Source organism: Choloepus didactylus, chromosome 8 (assembly GCF_015220235.1).
Source record: "Choloepus didactylus isolate mChoDid1 chromosome 8, mChoDid1.pri, whole genome shotgun sequence".
Classification (NCBI taxonomy): Eukaryota; Metazoa; Chordata; class Mammalia; order Pilosa; family Megalonychidae; genus Choloepus; species Choloepus didactylus.
In genome coordinates, this window is record NC_051314.1 from 35,012,933 (window position 1) to 35,036,376 (window position 23,444).

At 39.2% G+C, this 23,444-nt stretch overlaps 1 protein-coding gene across 5 annotated transcripts in view; it reads left to right on the top strand.

The window, feature by feature from the left end:
- Positions 1-23,444, top strand: part of TMCC3 (transmembrane and coiled-coil domain family 3) — a 69,260-nt gene that overhangs the window by 39,934 nt on the left and 5,882 nt on the right. For 2 of the 5 annotated variants that reach the window (XM_037846381.1, XM_037846384.1), the window contains exons 2-3: positions 19,750-20,666; positions 22,689-22,824. In XM_037846381.1, the coding sequence (XP_037702309.1) occupies positions 19,750-20,666; positions 22,689-22,824 (1,053 nt within the window). The other 3 variants (XM_037846382.1, XM_037846385.1, XM_037846386.1) reach the window with 3 other exon arrangements.

Below are 23,444 nucleotides of genomic sequence, written 5' to 3' on the forward strand. Positions count from 1 at the left end.
TGTGCCTCATTGGAGATACTGTTATATAGTTATCAGCCCTTGGTGTCTTAACTTCATGAACTATCCCAATATAAGGCAAAAAGAAAACCCCACCATTCATATATCTTATGAAACTAGGCATGACTTCAGAAGCCTGTGGAAAAAGGCATTGTACTCTTCGGGCTTAAAATTATTTTGTTTTCAAATACTAATTCTGCACACAGGCAATTCTGTAATAAGCTCTGAGAGTTTTCACAGTCTTACTGGGAAGTTAGGGCTCTGAGCCAGGTACATGGCCCATGATTTGGCTTATTGCAATTCTCAGTGAAGAGAAGAAAAGCATCTGGCAATGAAAGTTTCCCAGACTACTTTCAAGCTCACCTTCCTCTGCTCCCCACCTTTTTTTTTTTCTTTTATGGATCTAATTTGGATATTTTAAATTTTTTTCAGACAGAATTCGAGTGAAAATTACATAGACTGTACAGAGTATACCGTGGTGTTTACTTAGAAGAATCTGAGATACTTTCCATAACCGTGGCTTACTGTAAGTTATATTTCGAAAAAGTTAAATATAAAATACCAAAACAACTTAGTGAAAATGCAGGAGCTGTCAAAAATATTACTTTATCTTTACAGTATCTATAACATACCTGGTACTCAGTAAATAAATGTCAGTAAACATACAGTATTGCTCAGTTCTAGCAGAAAGAAAATTCTAGCTAGTCAGTTTGCACTACATTTTGTCAGCTCTTTAACATTTTTCAAAGTTTTTGAAAATTTTGCAATGCTACCTAATAAATATTTGTTTTTGGTACCAGAATATAGAAGAACAAATGTACAAAAGAGAAAAAGAGTGGGACTCCTAATGGCAAGGCACTGATATTTATGGTATAACTGAATACATCAGATTTAGACACAAATATATTTAATCTTAAATTCTGCAAAGTGCAGCAAAATCCCAAATACCACGTTGATGCATATTGCTAATGCAATTGTTATTTAGAAAGCTAATATTTCTCAAAGAGGCTGACTTTAACAAAAAGCATACAAAGTACATTTAGGGCTTACTCACTCACTTAAACCCAAATTGTTTTTATGATATTTAATGGAATTGATTAATTTAGTCTCCAAACTAACCCCATAAAACTGCAATATTTCCTCTTGACAGATATTTCTGGGCATCTTCTGTGAGCTAGTGCTAAAAGCATTGGAGTCAGATGAATACGATAAATTCTGCCCCAGGAGTTCACTATTTGGGCAAGGAGACCTGCAGAATCACAGAGCCACACAGTTGTAGTGAAATGTAGCAAGTACGCTAGGGAACAAGGAGGAGGAAATAAGTAACCAGAAGGCTTCTAGGAAGATAATGTCTGACTTGGGCTTAGAAGAGGAAGTTCAAAAATCATTCATGAGTGTAGCAAGGAACACAATGTGTCAACAGAGGCAAAAGTAGAATGTTTTAAGAAACTAAAAGTTGTTTGGGGTGACTCAAATTTAGAATGACTAAATGGGTCATTCTAAATCAGGGTCTGTTGAGGGCAGAGCAAGGGTTTCTAAGGGCAAGTCCAGTCCGCCTGTGGCGGGGTCTGAAACCATGCTGGGCTTGACCCTTTGTCTTCTTGGGAAAGCGAGGGTTCTTAAAGTAGGTGTGGGGTTTATTTTTTAAGTCATAAAAAAAGAAAACATTGAGAAAGAGAGACGTTGGAGTTCAGAAAAGAGAAAGAAGGGGGGCAGGGAAATCACCCATAAATCCCCACCTTAGAAAATGGACATTGTTTATGTTCTTAGGCATTTAAAAAAAAATACACAGCCATGACCACACTGTACATAGTGATTTCCAGTTTGGTTCATATACTGATTAGAGTCATATGGGAATGACTGGTTCATGGATTGGTAAGATTTGGTCAGAATGTGCCTATACACTCACATCACACTGCCGACGAGCACTAAGTGAGCCTCTGTGATGTGCAGGGGTCATGTAACTGTGCCTACTGTTTTCTCAAGCTAAGGACAGCTGAGTTCTCATCATCACAGAAGGGAAAAACAGACATTCTGCCTCCTAAATACATGATCAGTAATTTATTCACTCTCTACTAATCTCTCTTCTGGGGACCAGAAATGCTAAACAAACTCCAATTATTATCACAACCCTGGTGTTTTTCATCAGGGGCCTCGAAACGTTAAAAAGGGCACAGTTTTCACCCAGGATGAAAGAACAAGCAGGAGTTAAAGGTGACTTCCCCAAAGAGTGCAATTCTTTCTTTTATTTACGGATCAAAAAGAGAAATCCTTTCTACAAATCATGTTCTCCTTCAATATGCAGCTGGGTGATTTCTTACCTGTGTATACACTGTGTAACTACCCCCTGGATCAACTTTGTTGATCCACCTTCGTGCCACTTTCTGGGGGCCCATGCACCCCTCCCACCCCCACCCTGACCCCGCTGGTTGCCTGCAAAGGTGACCACTGCTGTGACCTCCGTGTAAGTGAAATCATACAACTCATATGTTTTTGTGTCGGTGTCTTTCACGAAGTATTACGTCCATGAGATTCATCTGTGTTGTGTGTCAGCAAAACCGTTCATCCCTTTAACTTGAAGCGTGTGGGTTTTAACTGCTTTTTGCTAAATTTTCATTTTGGCAAATAAGATTTCATTGTAAGTAAAGGTTAAATATTCAATTTGTGTTAGTTGGCGTGTGACCACACTGTACATAGTGACTTCCGGTTTGGTTCATTTGCTGTCTAGAGTCATATAAGATTGATTTGTTCATGGATTGGTAAGATTTGGTCAATATGTGCCTATGTGTTAGTAAATTTAGTCTACTAACAAGATTGTTGGTCTTTTATATGGGGGCTGCCAGCTTTACAGACCTAGTAGTAACAGAATTGTCCAGTGTAAGAGCCACAAGGCCCTTAGTGGTCACAGAGTTTAGCTACTTTGTTTTCTCAAATGAAAGACCTAAGGCCTGGAGAGTTAACTAGAACTTAACCCCCTACTGATCAGGTCAGGCTTCTTCCTGAGGTCACTGTGTCACAATCCAAAACCGATTGTGTAACGTACCCCCAGTCAAACAGGAAAATAATCTCAGGAATTTAGAAGTTTAAAAATCCATAATCAACAAAACTTAAAGTTTAAATTTGCCATTAAATGGTAAAAATGTCAGTTATCTGGAAAATTCATTCACTCATCTAGAACAGTTTCCTCATTGTGCCGATTAAGTGAGATGTTACTGACTTTGTTCATGGAACCAATCCTTGAAGGAGAAGGATGGAGAAAGTTTCTACCAATGTGCATGCTTATTATAGAATTTTCAGTTTTAATATGTCATCTTGAACTTCTCCCATTTTCAGATGTAGTCCTTTTAAAGCCTGATGAAAACCACAAAGATTATTCTAAGGGTGGGAAGTCTTAAGATAAATGCTGATTCTCTGATCTCTACAAGTGAAAAACCAGTCCTTAATCTTTTACCTTCCCACACAGGTTGTAATGATGCATAGAAAGGATTTTGAAGGAGAGATTCATGGCCAGGAAGTAATCTCAGAACATTCTTCAGAATGCTAGAGCCTCCTTAAGTATAATTAGCAAATACAGAAACAAGTGACTTATCTTTTTCCTAATTATAAGGCACTGTTTTTCAGATGTTGGTCATGAGATAAATTTAGCAGCAGCAATCATTTTATATTTTTATATGGAAAAGGAGAAAGAGTACAACAAACACCCATCTGTGTGTGTGTGTGTGTGTGTGTGTTTACATATGTAAACTGTTTCAAAGTAAGTTGCAGACATCAGGGCACTTCGTTTCTAACATGTCTTTGCAAACAATATGGACTTTTTCTACCTAATAAATAACATTAACATGCCTAACAAAATTAACTGTAATTCCCTAGAAGCACTCAATATATAATTGTACAAAAAATTAGCTAGCCATGTTTTTTAAAATATAGTTCTGTTGCATATAGTATGCCAAGTATTATTTCCTACAACTTGTGTTTCAGTTAAATATGTGTGTATATATATATGTATACATATATATTTCTTATTGTGGGCCTCATTTAAAACTTGAAATATACTGTTTTATTATAACATAGGGAAGTTGATTACTTAATAAGTATCTGCTGTTCAGTGATACTGCTAATTCTGTGCTGAGTATTGTGTAGCATTCCTAAAAAAGTGAGTGCCTTCAGTAACCTAAAAATCCTACAATAAAAAAACAAGTAAGGACCCATTCAACAATGAAAATAAGAGCCAAAATGCCTGGTACAGATGGATCAGGAAAGGGAGTAAGTAACAAGGGCAGGAGTCCTTTGGAAAGGCTCTTTGAAAGAGATGTTGAAGGAATGGTAGGATTTGGAAATGGACAGCTTGGAAGGGAATGGCATAAGTTTTGAGGTTAAAAAAAAAAAAAAAGTCCAGAAACGTGTTGAATATACTACAGCACTGAGTTTGATCTGGTGAGTGGTGAAAGGAGAAAGACATTTGAGAGCTGGAGGAGGAAAAACTACTCAGGGTTTAAGTGCCAGCAGTAAGAGAAGCCCAATTCCTTTATTATGGGAAGAGCCATTGACGTCTTGAGCAGTGTTTTAATTTGGTGAAAGAAGTTTGGAAGAGTAGTATAATAATTTTATATGGACCAGGTTGAAAGAGTAAAATGTTGAAAGTCAGGATCTGGATTCAGGTAGATGGACCTGGGGATAGCAAGGAAGGGTTATTCTGGAAAGAAATTACTGGGCAAAGAACCCACAGAACCTGGTGACAGTTTGAATAAAGGATGCAGGAGGCTGAGAAGCTGAGTAGATAGCAGAATGATGCCATTGATAGGTCATGGAGAGACGTATAACCTGGTCCAAAAACTATATATACACGTTATCTATAAAAACAAGCCTCTGTGCCATACGTCTGAAGTAGTAGTTTTAGGAGACCTTTTGGAAGAAGTAGTGAGTTATGATGATTACATAAACTTTTCTTGTATAATTTCCCGTGTTTTGCTTAAAGACATAGAGATAGGAAGTGTTAGATGTCTGTCTTCAAGGTCTTTATTCAGAGTCCTGGTTTTACTGAAAATAGCAACATAGAATAATGACACTTTTAAAAAATTAAGTCCAGATATTGAGAACTTAAATTTTAGTCATTTGAGGTGTGTGTGTATATGTATGTGTTTATGTGTGTAAACTGTTTGAAAGTAAGTTAAAAGACAGTATCACTCAAATACTAGGGTGCTTTAAAGCAATGTCTTAAGCTTTGATGTGTGTGAGCATCTTGTAAAAATTATCTTTACTGTTCAGGTTCATTAAAACTTGATCTGTAAGAGACCTCCTGGTAAGAGTTTGGGAACCAGCCTGATTTTTCTCCTCCCCACCTCTCTACTGCAAGGTGTATGCACAATACTGGTGTTTACAGTGGCAGTTTCATTATTTGCAGTGGTTGGAGGTGGCCTATGAGTACATCTATGGGTGAACAGAAAGGCGAGCTGTGGTGCATATATACAATGGAATATTGAACAGCTGCAAGAAGGAATGAAGTCGTGAGGCATGCAATTAGGTGAATGACCCTTGAGGACATTATGTTGAGTGAAATAAGTCAGAAATGAAAGGACAAATATTGTAAGGCCTCACTAATATAAACTAATTATAATGAGCAAATGATGAGAATTGAATTTGAGAGTATAGGTTATTAGGGGATAGAACATGGGCAGAGATTGGGCAATCGACGATGCAGGAGTACAGAATGTTCGATAAGGTTTATTGTAAAGGTTCCTAGATTGTAAGCTCTTACAGCAGCTACATCTGTTCCTGAGTCTTAACTGTTAAGACATGTTTACGTGGGACAAAATTTATATTCTTTGTAGCGCACTACCTAATTTAACCTGTTTATTTAAACAACATAATTACATGGAACATAGAATAGGGGATGAGATCTTGTAATTCTGTACAGGTTAATGTGATACATCTCAGAGTGTTTTGGGCAGAAAATAAAAAAATATTTGCAAGGTTCCCTTGAGGGACTGGGGGAAAATGTGGAACTATTAAACTTCCCCACATGGAGAATTCCTGATATTCTCTCAAGCATTAGGGACTCCCAATTTAATAAGTCAAACCCTCAATCTTGGGACTTGCTCTTATGAAATTTATTCCTGCAAAGGAAAAGCTAAGCCTCCTTATAATTATGCCTAAGGGTCACCCCCAGAGAACCTCTTTTGTTGCTCAGATGTGGCCTCTCTCTCCCAGCCAACTCTGCAGATAAACTCACTACCCTCACCTCCTATGTAGGCCATGACTCCCAGGAGTGTAAGTCTCCCTGGCAATGTGGGACATGACTCTCTGGGATGAGCCTGGCCCTGGCATTGTGGAATTGAGAATGCCTTCTTGACCAAATGGGGAAAAAGAAATGAAACAAAGTTTCAGTGGCTAAGAGATTTCAAATAGAGTTGGAAAGTCATTCTGGAGGAATTCTTATGCGTTATATAGCTATTCCTTTTTAGTTTCTAGTGTATTAGAATAGCTAGAAAGTAATATCTGAATCTGTTGAACTGTAATCCAGTAGACTTGATTCTTGATGATGATTGTATAACTGTATAGTTTTTATCATGTGACCATGTGATTGTGAAAACCTCATGACTGACACTCCCTTTATCCAGTGTTCAGGGAGATGAGTAATAAAATAAATACAAAAAATATATAAATAATAGGGAGCGATAAGGGGTATGGGATGTTTGGTGTGTTCTTTTTTATTTTTATTTTTATTTTTATTTTTTGGGGGGGAATAATGAAAATGTTCTAAAATTGATTGTGGCAATATATGATGATACTGTGAGCCATTGATTGTATACTTTGGATGGATTATGTGGTGTGTGAATATATCTCAATAAAATTGCATTTTAAAAAAATGCATGCACAAGCAGGTTTCAGGTATGTTGGGGAAGGGAGGCAGACAAATAGCAGCTGCTGCTGGCAGAGCTTAATTATGTGACAGCAGCATCAGTGCTCTTGGCTCTGGACTTTTCTGCAGTTCCCGCCTCGTTTGGGGTGGGTTGAGTTTAATGATGATAGCCAACGTTTATGTAGCACTTACTCTGTACAAGGCAAGCACTTCACAACTGTTAATTCATTTGACCCTCACATCACCCAGAGAAGTAGATTGACAGATGAGGAAACTGAGGCCCAGAGTCACTAAGTAATTTGCCCAAGGTTATTACAGTTAATTAGGGCAGAGCTGGGATTAGAGTTCTGAAATTTGTGCTTTTAACCACTAAGTCATGTTGTCATTGTGGTGTAGTTAACCTCTATTCAAGACACACAACTTTGGAATCAGGGCTTTCCTATGGAATCTGAGCTGGCCACTTGCCGTGAGTGTTGTGCGGGCGCCGGGAAGACTCTTCCTTCTGGTTTGGAAATACCGTCAACTTAAATGTAGTGTAGAAGGGGCACCTCGCAAATCTGGGTTAGTTGCTCAGTGCTGCCAATAAAAGTCACATGGAGCCAGGCTGAAGAGGAAAAGAGGGTTTATTTATGCTGGCAGGAGGACAGGGGGGAAGCGTTCCCAAATCAAAGTGATTTTTCAGTTGGCTTTTATACCTATAAGAGACAAAGCTAATCATCTTAGTTAACAGGTAACATGTTTGGAAATTCAGTAGTTCATCCTACTTCCTTCAGGATTTTCATCTTGTGACACCTGGAAAAGGTGCCTTCCAGTCTAAGGAGGTAGATGAAAGGCTTATTCATAACTGGAAGGTTTGGAGCAATAGATGAAAGTTTATTCAGGTCTGGGTGCAAACTTTACATTTACATACTGCTTTGTGAGACTGAGAGCTCTCATTATAGCCCACTTGCTTACAGTTTTAAGATTGTATTTAAAAAGTTACTGTCAAGTAGATTTGGATCTACGAAGGGTCACTATATAGATTTATCTTAAAATTCACAGACCATGATTCATTCATTTCTTCATGGTTCCCTTTCTCTCAGATTACAAAACAGTATGTTCCTAAACATAAATGTTTAGTGCTTTCAAACTGCTGTAACTGTGGGAGAAGGAAGCATTTTCTTGTCTGCATCTTGGTAACAGAGCATTTAATGATTATAGAAACTGCTAAGGTTTTAGCCAGAAGAGGGAGTGTATGTAAAGCTGGCATATTTCATTGGTGTTGAGAATCATTATTAGTGGTTAAAACAGAAGCAGCCTAAATTTTTTTTACTATGTAAGATATCTTGGGATTTAAGGTATGTATACATATTTTAAGGTTAAATTAATTCAGATTTATCACAATAATCCTATTATGAGTATCAGTTACCATGCTTGTGGTTCATGTGCCTTTCTCACTTGAAATCTCGATTCTTGCTGACTTCTCATTGCTTCTTTTAACAGCTATTTCTTTTCTTTGGTTTCCTGGGGGTGGAAGTTGGGACCTATTAACTGTTCTGTGTTAAAGGGAAGTTTATCTCTAGACAATGGTGATTTAAGAATTTGACATAGGTTGTGTTTGTGTGGATATTTTACAGCTGATCGTGTCCTCTCTCGGGCCATTCTTCAGGCCCACTTTTGCTCTTTAAACAAGTCGGCGCCTCTGGAGGGTAAAAGAACTCCTTTATTTTAGTGTTTACAATTTGTTGAATTGTGATTTCCTAATGGACAAGGAGCTACCCTCGATAACTTTGCTGGTGCATTAGATAAATTATTTTTAAAGTTTTTCATTTAATGTAATGTGAAACTGCTTCCTTGAGTGTCACAAATAATGGATTGAGAGTCAGATCATATGGGTGTATAAGAAGGAGCAGCACAGCCTGAGTTCTCTGTGATAAATCGTGACAATACCAGCAGGGAAATTTTCACTTAGGAAGGAAGGAATTACACCTGCATTGTCTGTACTTTGTAGATCTTAATAATTTTTGGTGCTTGATCACCTGTATTCCTCTTGTAATAACGGAGAGCCATGGGAAACACGTCCGTTTTGCTGAATAGTTGGCCGCTTGCATAATTCAAAAGCCATCAACAGTTCACAATACAGTCTGTCTTAAAAGCAATCCAGCACAACTTCAGCTGCAGGTTCTTCTTGAACTTCTTGCAAACAGCTGAGAGAATGTAAATGTGAGGGACAACTGGCTGCCCCAGTTGGCTTTTTGTCAACCACTAATTCATTCAACAGACACTAAATCTATTAATTAAGGAGTGTGGGACAGGACAAAGGTGGCTTATTAGACAACCCCTTCCTTCAAGGAGACATCAAAATAGTGAAGGAACCAATGTTGTAAGAATACTTACTGTATCTAGCAGAGAAGCACAAAGGCATAAATGCAGTGTTGGGGAGAGCACACAGGAAGTGATCAGTTCCATCTGGGGTTGGGGTTGAGAGGGATAGAGAAGGATTTGTGAAAGAGGTAGTACTTGAACTGGTCTTTGAAAGATAACTCAGGAAGGAGACATGGCAGGCCATAGTAGGGTGAGGAACTAGCAGGCACTTAATGCACAAAGGAAAGTGCATGGAGCGCTTGAGTGTGGCTGGCTCATCGGATGCAAAGAATAAAATGAAGATTAAAAGCTAACCTTGGTACAAATCCTGGCTTTGTGTCTTCTTCCCTGTATCCCCAAGCTAATTTGATGCCTTCCCCTTACAAATCTATAAAGCAGAACTAATGACACATTCCTCATGGAGCTGTGTTGATTAAATGAGAGTGTATATAAAGCTCTAACCCAGGGTCTTGCACAGAGAATGGGCTCATAATATCATTATGGAAAGATCTAATGGAATGTGGCTAGGATAAGACCCTAATCAAAAGGGTCTTAAATTCTTTGCTAAGCATTTCACTCTTGAGTCTAGGGAACGTTAAAGGATTTTGAGAAGGAACATGATCTGATTTATCTTTGAAAAAGATAATTTTGTTCAGCCCAAGAAAATCAAAGTTTCATATTGATGGCTTCATTTGAAGGCCCAGTACAACTTCAAAGTAAGGCAGTTTTTCTATACTAGAATTAAATAGTAAAATGTTGGTTGAGTATACTTCTCATGAATATTAATTTTTTTCTTGAATTGTAATGCTGTGTTTTATTTTGGTGCAACTGAAGAGAGCGTTTTATTTCTAATGCCATATGGTGAAAATACTGCTGGTTTATATTTTAAAAAAATAATAAAACTGCTCAAAGGAAATTCTTTGGTATCGCAAAAGGGAAAGGTCAACCTTCCTATTGCTTCCTCAAAATAAATTATTTCTAAGCCTTGTCTGATGGCTAATAGTGTTCAGATTCATTTGTAACAAAATTCTATACTAGAAATCATCTGATACAAATATTTTTTTCTCCAATATTTGTGATAATGCCAAAAACAAATAAAACCCTGATCTGCAGAGAAAAACTTAATTATGAGGCTTACGTTTGCTTTGGGGCCTGAGCACCACATACTGTTTCCTGACTCAGTCTTACACAGCAACTTTTCAAATAACAGAGTTGTTAATAAATAATTCTGGCTTTCTGTAGGTCCAGAGTAGGTACTCCAAGAGTGGCGGTGGGGGGATTTGTTATGCCAGTGAACAGGGTATGTTTGACCACATGCCTCCTATTACATATGGGTGTGAGGGTACAGTCTTCATCTCCAGGCGGGAAGATCTGTGGGTTAAAGCACACCTACCTCTATCCGTTCAGAGACAGATTTTGGTAAGGCATATGGAAAATATAGTTAGAGTCGCAATAAAATCCAAAAGTCAGAAAAGGAGAAGGCTAAAAGCCCACTCGCCAGGACTAACGGTTACTCTAAAATTAAGTTTGGTTCTGGACATCCTAGCACCTGAGACAAAAAGAAACACAAATATTGTTATCTGATAGACACCGCTATTGTATTCAGTTTGTTTGTTATTACTCAGATCAAGTAGATCAATTACATAGGTAGGTGGCTTTAAGAATCAGTCTATTCTGATACATCATTTACTTTCCCTTTCGTGTAGGGCTCCTATAACCAACAGTGTATGGACTAAAATGAAATGTTACTTGGGTTCATATTCAAACTTCTGCTTTTAAAAATGAAGGTTAGAAATGCGACCTCATCAAAATTTAAAACTTTTGTTCATCAAAGGACTTTATCATGAAAGCGAAAAGACATCCTACTCAATGGAGGAAAATATGTGGAAACCACATATCCAATAAAGGTTAATATTGAGAATATATAAAGAAATCCTTCAACTTACCCACAAAAAAATCAAACAACCCAATTTAAAAATGAGCAAAAGATTTGGATAGACATCTTTCCAAATAATATATACAAATGGAAAGAAAGTACATGGAAAGATGCTCAACATCATTAACTATTAGGGAACTGCAAATCTAAACCACTATGAGATACCATTTCACACCCACTAGAATGTCTACTATTGAAAAAAAAAAAAACAGAAAATTGCAGGTGTTGGAGAGGATATAGAGAAGTAGAAACACTGTTTCATTGTAGGTAGAAATGTAAAATGGTGCAGCTGCTGTGGAGGACAGTTTGGTGGTTCCTCAGAAAGTTAGGTATAGAATTACTGTTAAGACCTGGCAATCCCACTTCCAGATAACTGCCTAAAAGAATTGAAAGCAGGGACTTGAACAGATATTGTTCATGGTGGCGTTATTCATAATTGCCAAAAGATGGAGCAACCCAAGTGTCCATCAACCAATGAATGGATAAATAAAATATGATGTATACATGCAGTGGAATATTATTCAGCCATAAAAAGGAATGGAGATCCAATTCATACAATAACATGGATGAGCCTTGAGGACATCATGTGGAGTGAAATAAGCCGGACATAAAAGGACAAATATTGTATGATTTCACTGATATGAAATAATTAGAATAAACAAACTCACAGAGTCAGAATCTAGAATATAGGATACCAGGAGCCAGAGCAGCGATGGGGAATGGGGAGTTAAGGCTTAAATTGCACAGTTTCTATTTGGGGTGATTGTAAAGTTTTGGTAATGGATTGTGGTGATGTTAGCACAACATTGTGAATGTGATTAGCAGCACTGAATTATATATGTAAATGTGGTTAAAAGGAGAAATTTTAGATTGTATATATATTACTAGAATAAAAATTTAAATATATATATATATATATATATAGGATTATACAACACAAACTGTGAATCCGATTTTAAGTGATTGACTATAGTTAATACTGCAATTATAAAAATGTTCTTTCATGAGTTGTAACAAATGTACCACACTAATGCAAGGTGTTAATAATATGGTGGTATATGAGAACTCTGTGTTTTATGCATGATTTTTCTGTGAACTCACAACTTATCTAATTAAAAAAATATATGAGGTTAGGCCAAGTGAACCCTCTGAAGTTTCTTCTAGCTCTAAAAGTCTAACTTGTGTTGCAGGTTGGTGCACCTCATCCCCAGCATTTGCTCGAGAGCGCTCCTTTCTAACTCTCACTATGTGATCTGCCTTACATTAGTCATGGTGTATGTCTAAATGGGCCCTAAGAACTTCTTAAAGATCTCCCTTCAGGTTGGAGTTGCTGAAAGGCTCTACCTTTGTAGCACACATTCAGACACTTAGATGCAGCACACACCCCTACCCCTACCAGGAGCTCTCAGCCTGCGTGTTTGGGGATAAGGAAGGAAGTGAATAAATGCTTTAGGAAAAAGGGGCAATGACTGTCCTTTTCCTGCAATTGGAGCCCAAAAGAGGTTGGTTGATTCCCGTTACCATAGGCTGCTTCTTCTGTCCTTCAAGGCAGAATCTTTATTAATCTGCCACCTTTTCCCCTTTAATTGAATTCTCATGTAGATTTAATATGCAGTAAATCTTTGCCAGGTCAGACTAATTTTGTAAGAGATTAGTTTGAATTAAAAGTGTGTGCTATAAGGTAATTTGAAGAAATATGTATTTTCTAGTGCATGTAACTCAAAGTACGTTACCACTGTTGCCTGGTAGACGCTTAATGAGAAGATAATTGTTTCTAATTATAGTATCAACTGTTTGTAAGTGCTTGAGGATGCTTGAAGAATTTGTTTTGAGAACCCTGTATGCTCTGCCTAATCTCCTTTACTCTATTAATGTCGATGGAGAAAGGATTGGACTGTCAAAGGTACCCTGTGTTCTAGCCCTTGTTCCAAATGATCCTTAATTCCAGAGTAATGAGATTTTACTTTACCTGCAATCAAGAAATAGAACTTTTGATGTTACAGAATTTATTTTGTCAGTGAAGCTAAGAGAGGAAGAAGGGAAAAAAATAGAAACTTGACCGTAAAACTAGTGACTCAATTCCTGTTCTGTACACCGTGAACTTATTTCAAGTTCAGTGTGTGCTATTGTCAGACCTCTACTATGAAGGGAAATGTTCTTTGTCTGAACAAATTAGAGCAAACGTTTTGCTAAGACACTTTACTAATAAAATATTGTTTTGCATACCACGTGAAGATCTTTAAGATTTGTCGTTTCTGCCAAGTAATGGGGGAAACGTGGCTTTCTTGTTCTAGGAATTGAATATTCTATATAAGTATCCACATGAATACATTAATATGTCTGTATAAACAGATGACAAGGGTGCTTATGAAGCCTTCAGAATTATTTTTCCAGTACCGGTTAGCTCAGTTAGCAAGAAAACTAAGTATTTGATGCTAGAGTCCTGTAGTTTGGTTAGTGTCCCTGGGTTCCATGTTCACTGACTGACTAGATATTTTGCAAGTGCATGTCAAGTGACTACAAAATAGCAAGAGGGCAGATGGTTAGTAGCATCTTATATACTCCTGGTAAAAAAAAAAAAAAATACAAAGTTCACATTCTTCTGGCCATATAAAGATACCTCCTTTAGGGCCATGCTGAGCAGACCCTCACCTGTGTCACCCTTTCCTCCAGACAAATATGTGGCTTATCTGCCGGGTGCCTTTTCCTGCATTCATCCATTGCTTGTTAGGCCCTTAGACATGGCTTACTTCTCCATAGGTCCTTTATGTGACTTTACCATTCTCATCTGTACCTTCTGCTTCTATTTCCTCCTCCTCTTAGTGATTGTAACTGCATGATTCTGATTTAAAAAAAGCAAAAGCTCTTTATCCTCATAAAATTATTTTGCTTAAGTCACTGTTTATATTTTAGAACATAGATGAGGAAGAATGGAAATTTATAGTCTGTATCAAACCTAAGATTAGTGTGGCCCCAGGAACAACCCCAGGGGCTAGCAGGTGGGGAGTTACATACGTGATTTCAGGTTCAACGTAAGGGAGAATTTTCTGACGGAGCAGTCTAAACCAAACCCAACATGTCCACACAAGTCTGGATGACCATACTGGGGACATTGCAGAATAGGTTCTCGTGGCAGGTGGCTTGCCAAGTCTTGAATCCTTCATAGGGTGAGTTGAACCCAGCCAAGTTATTTATTATCCATGGACCACAAGAAACATATCTATCTATTCTTTATAAGCCTAAATTTTCTCATAAAATAGGATTGGCATAGCAAGTATATGAATGCATTAAGAAATCTCTAGGACCGGGCCTCACTCATAATAAGTACTCAGTTGTTATTAGAGAGGCAGGCTCTGGAGACAGCCAGCCTGGATTTCAATCCCAGCTCTACTCTTGACTAGTTATGCACCCACAGGCAATTTATCTAACTTCTCTGTGCTTAGTTTTCTTATTTGTAAAATGGTAATAACAGTAGACTCTACCTCAGGAAGTCTTTAATGATGAAATAAGATATTACCCCTAAAGTGCTGACTCACAGGAAGCTCAGTTAACATTGGTAGTGTTAATTTCACAGGTGGTGCAGGGTCCCTGTGAGGTGGCCATTAAGAATGTTCACTAACATGTCGAGACATTTTTCTTCCTGGGCATGTGGTAGGATTGCACTTCCTTGGCACCTTGAAATTAGCTATGGCTGGTGCAATGTCAGTGAAAGAATTCACAGGTGTCTATTCTGGGCAGAAGTCTTTAGGAGCTAGTGGATGACTCGCCACGCTCCCTGTCCTGCCTTGGCCACTGTCAGTGTTACAGATGGTAGAGCCGCCATCACAGCCTCGGGTGCTCAGCAGATTCACAGCTGACTTGTCAGCACGGGCAAGAAATAGACCTTTTTTTTTTTTTTAAGCTGCTGAGATTTTGACATTGTTACCACAGCAAAACCCAACTCAATGTGGCACAGCATTGGACAGTCTTGACTCTAGACCTGAAATTAGATTTCAGCTAAAATGAGTAATAGTAAAGAATGTCAGCTATAATGATTTGGATACCTAGGCCACAAAGACTGATGAAAGCCTCTGGGTACTGAATGTGCAGCTCCTTAGTGGGCCTACCTGTAAATCTGCACTCACATAAATTTATGAAATACCTGTCGCTTTGGAAATGACAGCTGGTTTGAAGGCCCTGGCCCTTTCCTTATGTGTCTGAGCTCAAGCAGCTTTTCTTCAAGCAAAAGTGCATGGTATTGGGCCTTGGAGATTAAGCAAGTGGTCATTATCTGTTCCCTTGTTGTGACCTCTCCATGCCCTGCATGTTCTGGCCGCTCTGTGCCTTCCAGAGCCTCAGCAGGCTCCTGCCTCGGTCTGCCTCCTCCGGGAACACGTGTGCACCCCCATTGTCCTTTCCAGTTCTGTTGGGCAGGGGTTTGGGTGGTGTGCCTCCGTGTTGGTTATCCTTCCCTTTTTGTTCATTTCCCTCTGGAGCTCTAGGGGGTAGATATGAAGTGGCACAGGAGACAGCCCTCTTTCGATGCCTGAACAGTGTGTTCTGAGTGGGGCTGGCAATGACTGAGTTGTGCCTGGCATCCCCGTGAGTTAGGGGAGCTAACTTGGGACGTCGTGCTGGGGCGTGGTTAGTGGCAGACATTACTCATTGTCTGTTTTTGACGTCTGTCCAGGGCTTAGGCTCTTCCTTAGCTTTTGTTCTAGAACATTGAGGTGACAGTGGAAATGCCTGCTGCCAGAAGGAAACACTATTAGGAATGGCATTTCACTAGGGTGCTGGGGATCTGCCTTTCACATAAGGTAATAATAGCCATGTAATTTGTGGAGAACTGAAAGAGGCTGGTGGGTCATTTTTCAAAACAGCTTCTTTACTGTCAACACAGTAATACATCTACCTTATTTTTTAAGAATTGGAAAGTACGTAAGCATAGTAAAAAGGATGAATCCTCATAACACCACAGTGCAAAGAAAACCATTGCTAACACTTAAGACTTTGATTTTCTTTCATTTTTTACATTCAAGTATATTTTTTAATGACATTGCGATGGTGACGATAGCAAACACTTACTGAACCCATACTGTGTGCCAGGAACTCCTTAAGCACTTTACATGTATTATCTTATCTAATCCTCACAACAGCTCTTTGAAGAATTATCTCCATTTTACAGAAGAGAAAACTGAGGTGTGAAGAGGCTAAGCCATCTGTCCAAGGTCACATAGCTCCTAATGGAGGTGCCAGAGTGGAAACCAAACCAGTGTGTCTCCGGAGTCATGGTCTTGACTATTACATGATACAGTAAAGACAGCAGTGGCTGACATTTCATGGAATTATACAGTTAGGAATCATCTGGTTCATCTCCTTGTTTTATAGATTAGGAAATTGAAGACACAGATTCGACTCAGTTTACCCAAAAACACATAGCTAGTAAACATCCAGGCCCAGACTGGAACCTGCCTCTCCTGATCCCCATTCCACATGCACGTTGACTAGAGGTGACTTATGAGCCTCTGTTCTCCTCCCCAGGCTCAAACCCTCAAACAAAGCTTCAGTGTACAGTGTTCCTCAGTGCCAAGTCCAAATTAAAGGAAGGAGTGAGGATTACCCTCAGCCTACTTCCTAATACCTGAACATAATTGCAGTTTGTGTTCAGGGAATTTACGGTCCTATAATAATGACGATTATACAGCTGGCTGTGGATTACCCATGCAATGGTATGGTTATAAAAAGCCAAAAGGTGCAGCCCAATAATAGTTCCACTTCATGCCCTCGTCAAGCATTTATTTTTAAAAGACTGTCTCTTCCTATCTATGGTTTTTTAAAATTGTAGTAAAATACACATAACAAAAAATTGTGTTTTAATTTTTAAAATTTAAAAAATTATAACATTTAAAAATTTTAACCATTTTAAAGTGTACTGTTCAGTGGCATTAAGTTCATTGATGGTATTTGCACCGTCACCACTATCCAGCTCCTGAACTTTGTCATCACCCCAAACAGAAACCCTGTACCTGTTAAGCAATATCAAGCATTTTTAACTGAGATTTGCTGACAAGTAGTAAGATTGGTTGATTTGAGCCTTAAATGGTGTTGCTTCCCCCAACCCAGACTCGAGGACTTGCCAAGCATTGTTACACTTGATATCTCTAGTGAGATCAAATTTCTGGCCATAGTGATAGCCAAAAGTTAGTCAGTCATCTGTGTGTAAACACTCTGGTGTGTTCAAGGCCGTCCCTTACCAGCAGTCTGTAAGAAAACAAAAGTTGAGACCACAAGAGTTGGATGACCAGCTGTGGCAGGGGTGAGAATTAAAGGAAGAACAACAGGTAATTACTTATTGCTGAGTGTGGTAAGGTAAGATGTGAAAACCTTTGTATCTTCAAACGTCTTCGTGATGGACTTCTCAATAGAGAATGTCGAGCAGCTTTAAAATTATCTGATATTATCTGTGAGCTCCAGGAGGGCAAGAGCTAGTTCTTATGAATCTCACAAACAATGTTGAGCAAAAAAAGACACAGAGGAGTACTATGTAACAGCAAAACGAATGTATACTGTTAGAAGTCAGGGTCATGGTAACCTTTGGGGACAGGGGCAGTGATGTGTGTTTAGAAGGGAGCACAAGGAGCATTTCCATTTTGTTTCTTTAACTGGGTGCTGGTTACATAACATGTTCAGTTTGTGAAAATTCATTGAATTTTATACTTACTAAATATGCTCTTTTCTGTGTGTAAATTGCAATTTTCAACTAGAGTTGAAAAGTCCTCATTCGTGTTTGTGTGTCTTGCAGCACATGGATACTCAGAAAATCTTTTGTTTTGTTGAATTGGTGTGAAATGATGCATAATTTATCATCTAGGTATGGGGGAAACATCTTTATCTAGAATTGCCAGGTCTATGTGTGTAGAAACTCATTCTTTGATTCTGTTAAAATGTATCCTGAGTGGCTTCAGTACAGACCATTCTGGAATAAAGAATTATGTTACCTTAGTTCAGCAAGCATTTACTGACAGGAGCCTCCTGGGAATAAGAGACAATGCTAGCCTTACAAACCAGGTACAAGGAAGAGCATGACATCATCTCTCTCCCAAAGGAGCCTGCACCCTGGGGGATTAAAGTACATAGATGAGTGTGATCAAAGGATTGAAGTAGTGCTGCAAGAAAGTATAAAATGTCATGGAGGTTTACAGAAAGGAAAAGCAGCTTTCCACTGCGACTGGGGAAAACTTCACAGGGGAAGTATCATTTGAAACGGCGCTTTAAAAATATGTAGGATTTTGTTAAGTAGAGGTGGATAGGCAAATACATTACAAATATTATTTGTACAAGTAAATCCGTAGAAAATTCAGATGCATTCTGGGAACTTTGGGTTGTGTGGTTCACTTAAAATGAATGGTATCCTTCAAATACAGGTGAGCCCTGCAAGCTAAGTGAGGCCTTACAGTGCCCAGGTAGTATTTAATTTGGGAAGCTCTGGGGAACCAAAGTAAGTTGCTGAGACATAGATAACATGATCGGCCCTGATATCGCCAGTGAGATCAAATTTCTAGCCATAGTGATAGTACAGTTACCATTTATCCCCATATCTGCACAAAATAAACATTTTCCAGGTTTAGTACATTTTTTGTTGCTGTAATTTGAACCCATTCCTATTTGGATCCACTAGTGAGCTTCCGTGAGCTTCCTGTGATCAGTCCTCTGGACTTGCACATGGTTACTGTCCACCTTCTTCCTTCCCTACACCCATCCTTCCCTCTCAACCAGGTGAAGTCACGATTCCAGTGTCCTTTTTTCATACATCCTGTTTTCTAGTCTTATAGCAGTTGATTTGGCATTTATTTCCTTTCAGCTTTTCCTACGTGGTGCTCTTCTACCAGATAAAACAACCAGCGTCTCTTATTCATGGCAAAACTATATGTGGAAGGAGAGGGGCCAAAAAATAATATTAATGTTTTTAAGAATAGTGTTTTTAAGTTGTGAAGGAGGTGGGACCCGCTGACCTGGGATTGTGCCCCACAGTGCCACTGGGCTCCCTCCTCTGGGATAAAGCACACTGAGTAGGATTTTCCATATGGCAGCTCATTGTTGGAGACAGTCAAATTGGGGTCAGTCAGTTGGTGTGAAGTCTATTGAGTTAGAGTTAGTATCTTACTAATTTTTTTTTGCTAGGTCAGCCTACTAATCAATGAATAACTTTACTGGAACTTCACTTTCTTTTCTTTTTTTGTTCTCTTGTTAAATGACTGTGTTCTGAACTGGAAGCATCTCCCACAATGGTGAAGTTTAGTAAATGGGGTATGGCAGGCATCCTAGTTACCTGGACATTTTAGAAAACCAAGACTCACTTGTTCCATTGTGCATTTTCTACCCGAGCAACCAACATTTTGCATCTAATCGGACAGAAAATTGGTTACCCTGGGAAACCTGAATCTTAGTATACCTGGGTACAGGGAGTTGGACTGACCCATATTCAATCTGGGACAATAGTAGGGAGTTCTTATTCTCTAAGTACTTGCAGTTTGAAACTCTGGGATTTAAAGTATGTTTGCTATGTGTGCACAGATTCTTTCATAGTAAGTATCTTTGATTTCAGATTTTTAAGAGCTTCTTTCCTACCTTTCAGGTAGAACATCATGACATGAATACCTTAAGCCTGCCCCTGAACATACGCCGTGGGGGGTCAGACACCAACCTCAACTTTGATGTTCCAGATGGCATCCTGGACTTCCACAAAGTCAAACTCAGTGCAGACAGCCTGAAACAAAAAATCCTAAAGGTCACAGAGCAGATAAAAATTGAGCAAACTTCCCGCGACGGGAATGTTGCAGAATATCTGAAACTGGTCAACAGTGCAGACAAGCAGCAGGCTGGACGAATCAAACAAGTCTTTGAAAAGAAGAATCAGAAGTCAGCTCACTCCATCGCCCAGCTGCAGAAGAAGTTAGAACAGTATCACAGAAAGCTCAAGGAGATCGAACAAAACGGAGCCTCCAGAAGCTCAAAGGATGTTTCCAAAGACAACCTGAAGGACATACAGCACTCTCTGAAAGATGCCCAGGCGAAATCGCGAACTGCTCCCCACGGCATGGAGGGCAGTAAATCGGGCATGCCAGGGGTATCCCTCACTCCACCTGTGTTTGTTTTCAACAAGTCCAGAGAGTTTGCCAACTTGATCCGTAATAAATTTGGCAGCGCCGACAACATCGCTCACCTAAAAAATTCCTTAGATGAATTTAGGCCCGAGGCGAGCGCCAGGGTCTACGGGGGCAGCGCTACCATCGTGAACAAGCCCAAGTACGGCAGTGATGACGAGTGTTCCAGTGGCACGTCGGGCTCTGCTGACAGTAACGGGCACCAGTCCTTCGGGGCGGGCGGGACGGGCACGCTGGACAGCCAGGGGAAGCTCACCATGATCCTGGAGGAGCTGCAGGAGATCAAGGACACTCAGGCACAGCTGGCCGAGGACATCGAGGCGCTGAAGGTGCAGTTTAAGAGGGAATACGGTTTTATTTCCCAGACCCTGCAAGAGGAGAGATACAGGTATTTGGAACTGTTGTCTTGGAATTCTGTTAGAAGCAGGAGTTACTAATTGCAGAGAAATTGTCTTACTTGAAAGTGATATGCTTGTGGTTGTGTTTTCCGTTAATATGGATATGGATCAAAAGGCATTTAGGGACCAGTAATTCTTTCCGTTTTTCATAGCTGTAGGTTTTGTAGTTTGTGACTTACAGCTAACTATTTAAAGAGACGTTATATATCTGAATTTTTTAAATATGCCTCTTAAGATCCTGACTCAGTAGAATTCTGCTGTAAAAACTCATTACACTAGTTCAAAGATCTGTATTTCGTTCCCCTCCATAATAACTGTCAGTAAAAACTGATTCATTATTCAACAAGGTAGATTTTATTTGGTATATCAGTCTTCAAATCTTTAATAATTTTTGTGTGCTGAATTTTGCTCATTAAGCTTTTCACTTTAAGTAAAGTGATATCAAAGTAATATTGATTTTAAAGTATAAATTCAAATCATGTGGGATATATTAGCTAATTTAAAACTCAGGTATTTTGTAGGCCTACTTTTATTTGTTTATAGCTAAATTTTTTCAAGTGCACATACCCAAATATGAGGTGATTCTCCCTCCCATTTTCCCAATAAAAAGATCCCCTAAAAGTTTTTTTGGTCCAAATGAATGTTAACCCCTAAGAATGTAGAAAACATAGTGAAATTCCTATTACATACTGATTGAAACATCTAACTTTTAAATTCAACTTGGACACCACTTTGTACCTGATCTATGATTTTATGTATATATTAATTTAGAATTTAATTATGATTTTATGTATATATTAATTTAGAATGGCTTTTTTCAACTCATATTTTGTGAAACTGTTTTTTAAACTTTCCAGATTTATCTTTGAGTTTGGTGTCTTTCATATAAGATCTATTTTTTGAGTCACAGTTTTTCCAGAGTATATTGATTTTAATTCCATCTTAATAGTTTGGGATACAGCACTTTTTAGATGCAAATTTTATCTCAAGACACAAATACTCATTTACATAAATTTAGGGCAGTTTTTATTTTCATTTATCTCCAGAGTTATGCTTGTGATCCCCATGATATAGCTATGAACTGTAGTGTTTACTTAAGAGATCTTTAGCCCATTTAGTGCCTATGAGCTCATAGCTAAGAATAATCATGAGATCTCTATTGAATTATTTTGATTCCCTTTTTTTTTTTTAATTCTATCAGATGACCCTATAAGCAGCTAAAACTAGCATTGATCAAAACCATTCCAGGCTAATGCATCTTCCCAAAACAGTGTTTCCTTTTTCAAAATAGACATTAAAAGATTTCAAATACAAGACAAATGTCTTCTCTGAATGGAGGGAGGAGGGATATGGGATTGGGAACTTTGGGGAACAATAAACTTTTGGAAATGCTGCCAGATACGCTATCTATAACTTATGACAAGCTTAATTTTTTATTGGCACTTACGTTCCAAGAGCTAAAAAATTTATTCGGTGTAAGTGTGTGTTGTGAGAAGCAGTAGCATTGGCTCCAGAGCAGAAGTTGATACTAAAAGATGGTTCTTTCCTTATGGACTCTCTGGAGCATGAGACCAGTGGGTGAACCCCTAGGCACTGTGTGGGGCAGGGGAGGGAGATGCCACCACGGATGCCAGTGGGCCCTTGATCCCAGGCAGCCTTGTCTTCTGACCGGCCCTGGCAGATGGTCAGCTGACGACATTTGTCCTGTCTTCACCACAATCAGATAAGGTGCAAGTCAGAGGTGGGCAGAAAAGCCAGATTCGATTTGCATGAAACCTCAGCAGTGGGGACAGAGAGTTAAGAGTGTAAGACTAGTCCTTTACAGAGCTTGAATTCACTATAATCCAAGGGTGTTTCCCACAATTAGACCTTTGGGAAAAAAAGTCTGCCAGGGAATGGAAACAAGCCAAGGGACACTGGCAGCAGTAAGGTAAAAAGGATGTAATTCTAGAATGGGCTGTTAGGAGACCTTTCAATTGTTATTCTCAGAACTGGCTCCTCTCTTGGTAAAGGTACGAACGATTGGAAGACCAGCTCCATGACCTGACGGATCTGCATCAGCACGAGACGGCCAACTTGAAACAGGAGCTGGCCAGCATCGAGGAGAAGGTTGCCTACCAGGCCTACGAGCGGTCCCGGGACATCCAGGTGCCTTTCCTCTTGCAGTTAGGCACTCAGGCCAGGTCTCCCCAGGCTTGAATTCATTCAGCAAACCAAGTGAATGACCCCCAAACCCCAAAGGCTCTCTGGCACATGGAACAAGATGTTTTCTCTGCACAAACATTTCTTTTCCACCTTTTTTACCCCATTGGCTCATGTTACAGACATTATATGAAGAGGCTATCTTCTCCAAGTACTTTCTGCCTAAATCAATGAATAAGTATTTATTATCTTGCCCAAGCCCATGAGTTGTACAATGGCCTCCCCACCATCAGCAAAATTTTAAAAATATAAAAGTACGAGACAAACCCTGCCTTCAAGAAGCTTACTGCCTAGGTGGGGAGTCAGGAGTAGTAGCTCAACTGCCAGACAGCTCAAGACAACATGAACAAGTGCCAAGTTACATGATACAGACTCTAGAAGGCACAGAAATTCAGACCTGTGGTGCCCAGCGAGCTTTCGAATTGGGGGTGGGTGGAGGGTGGGGGTTGTCCGTCATTTAATGGCAAGATATCAGAGTCCAGTCCAGGGTCTGACATTTACTAGTTGTGTGTGGCCCTGAGCAAGCCTTGAGTCTTTTTGCTCATCTGTAAAATAGTAGCTTTCAT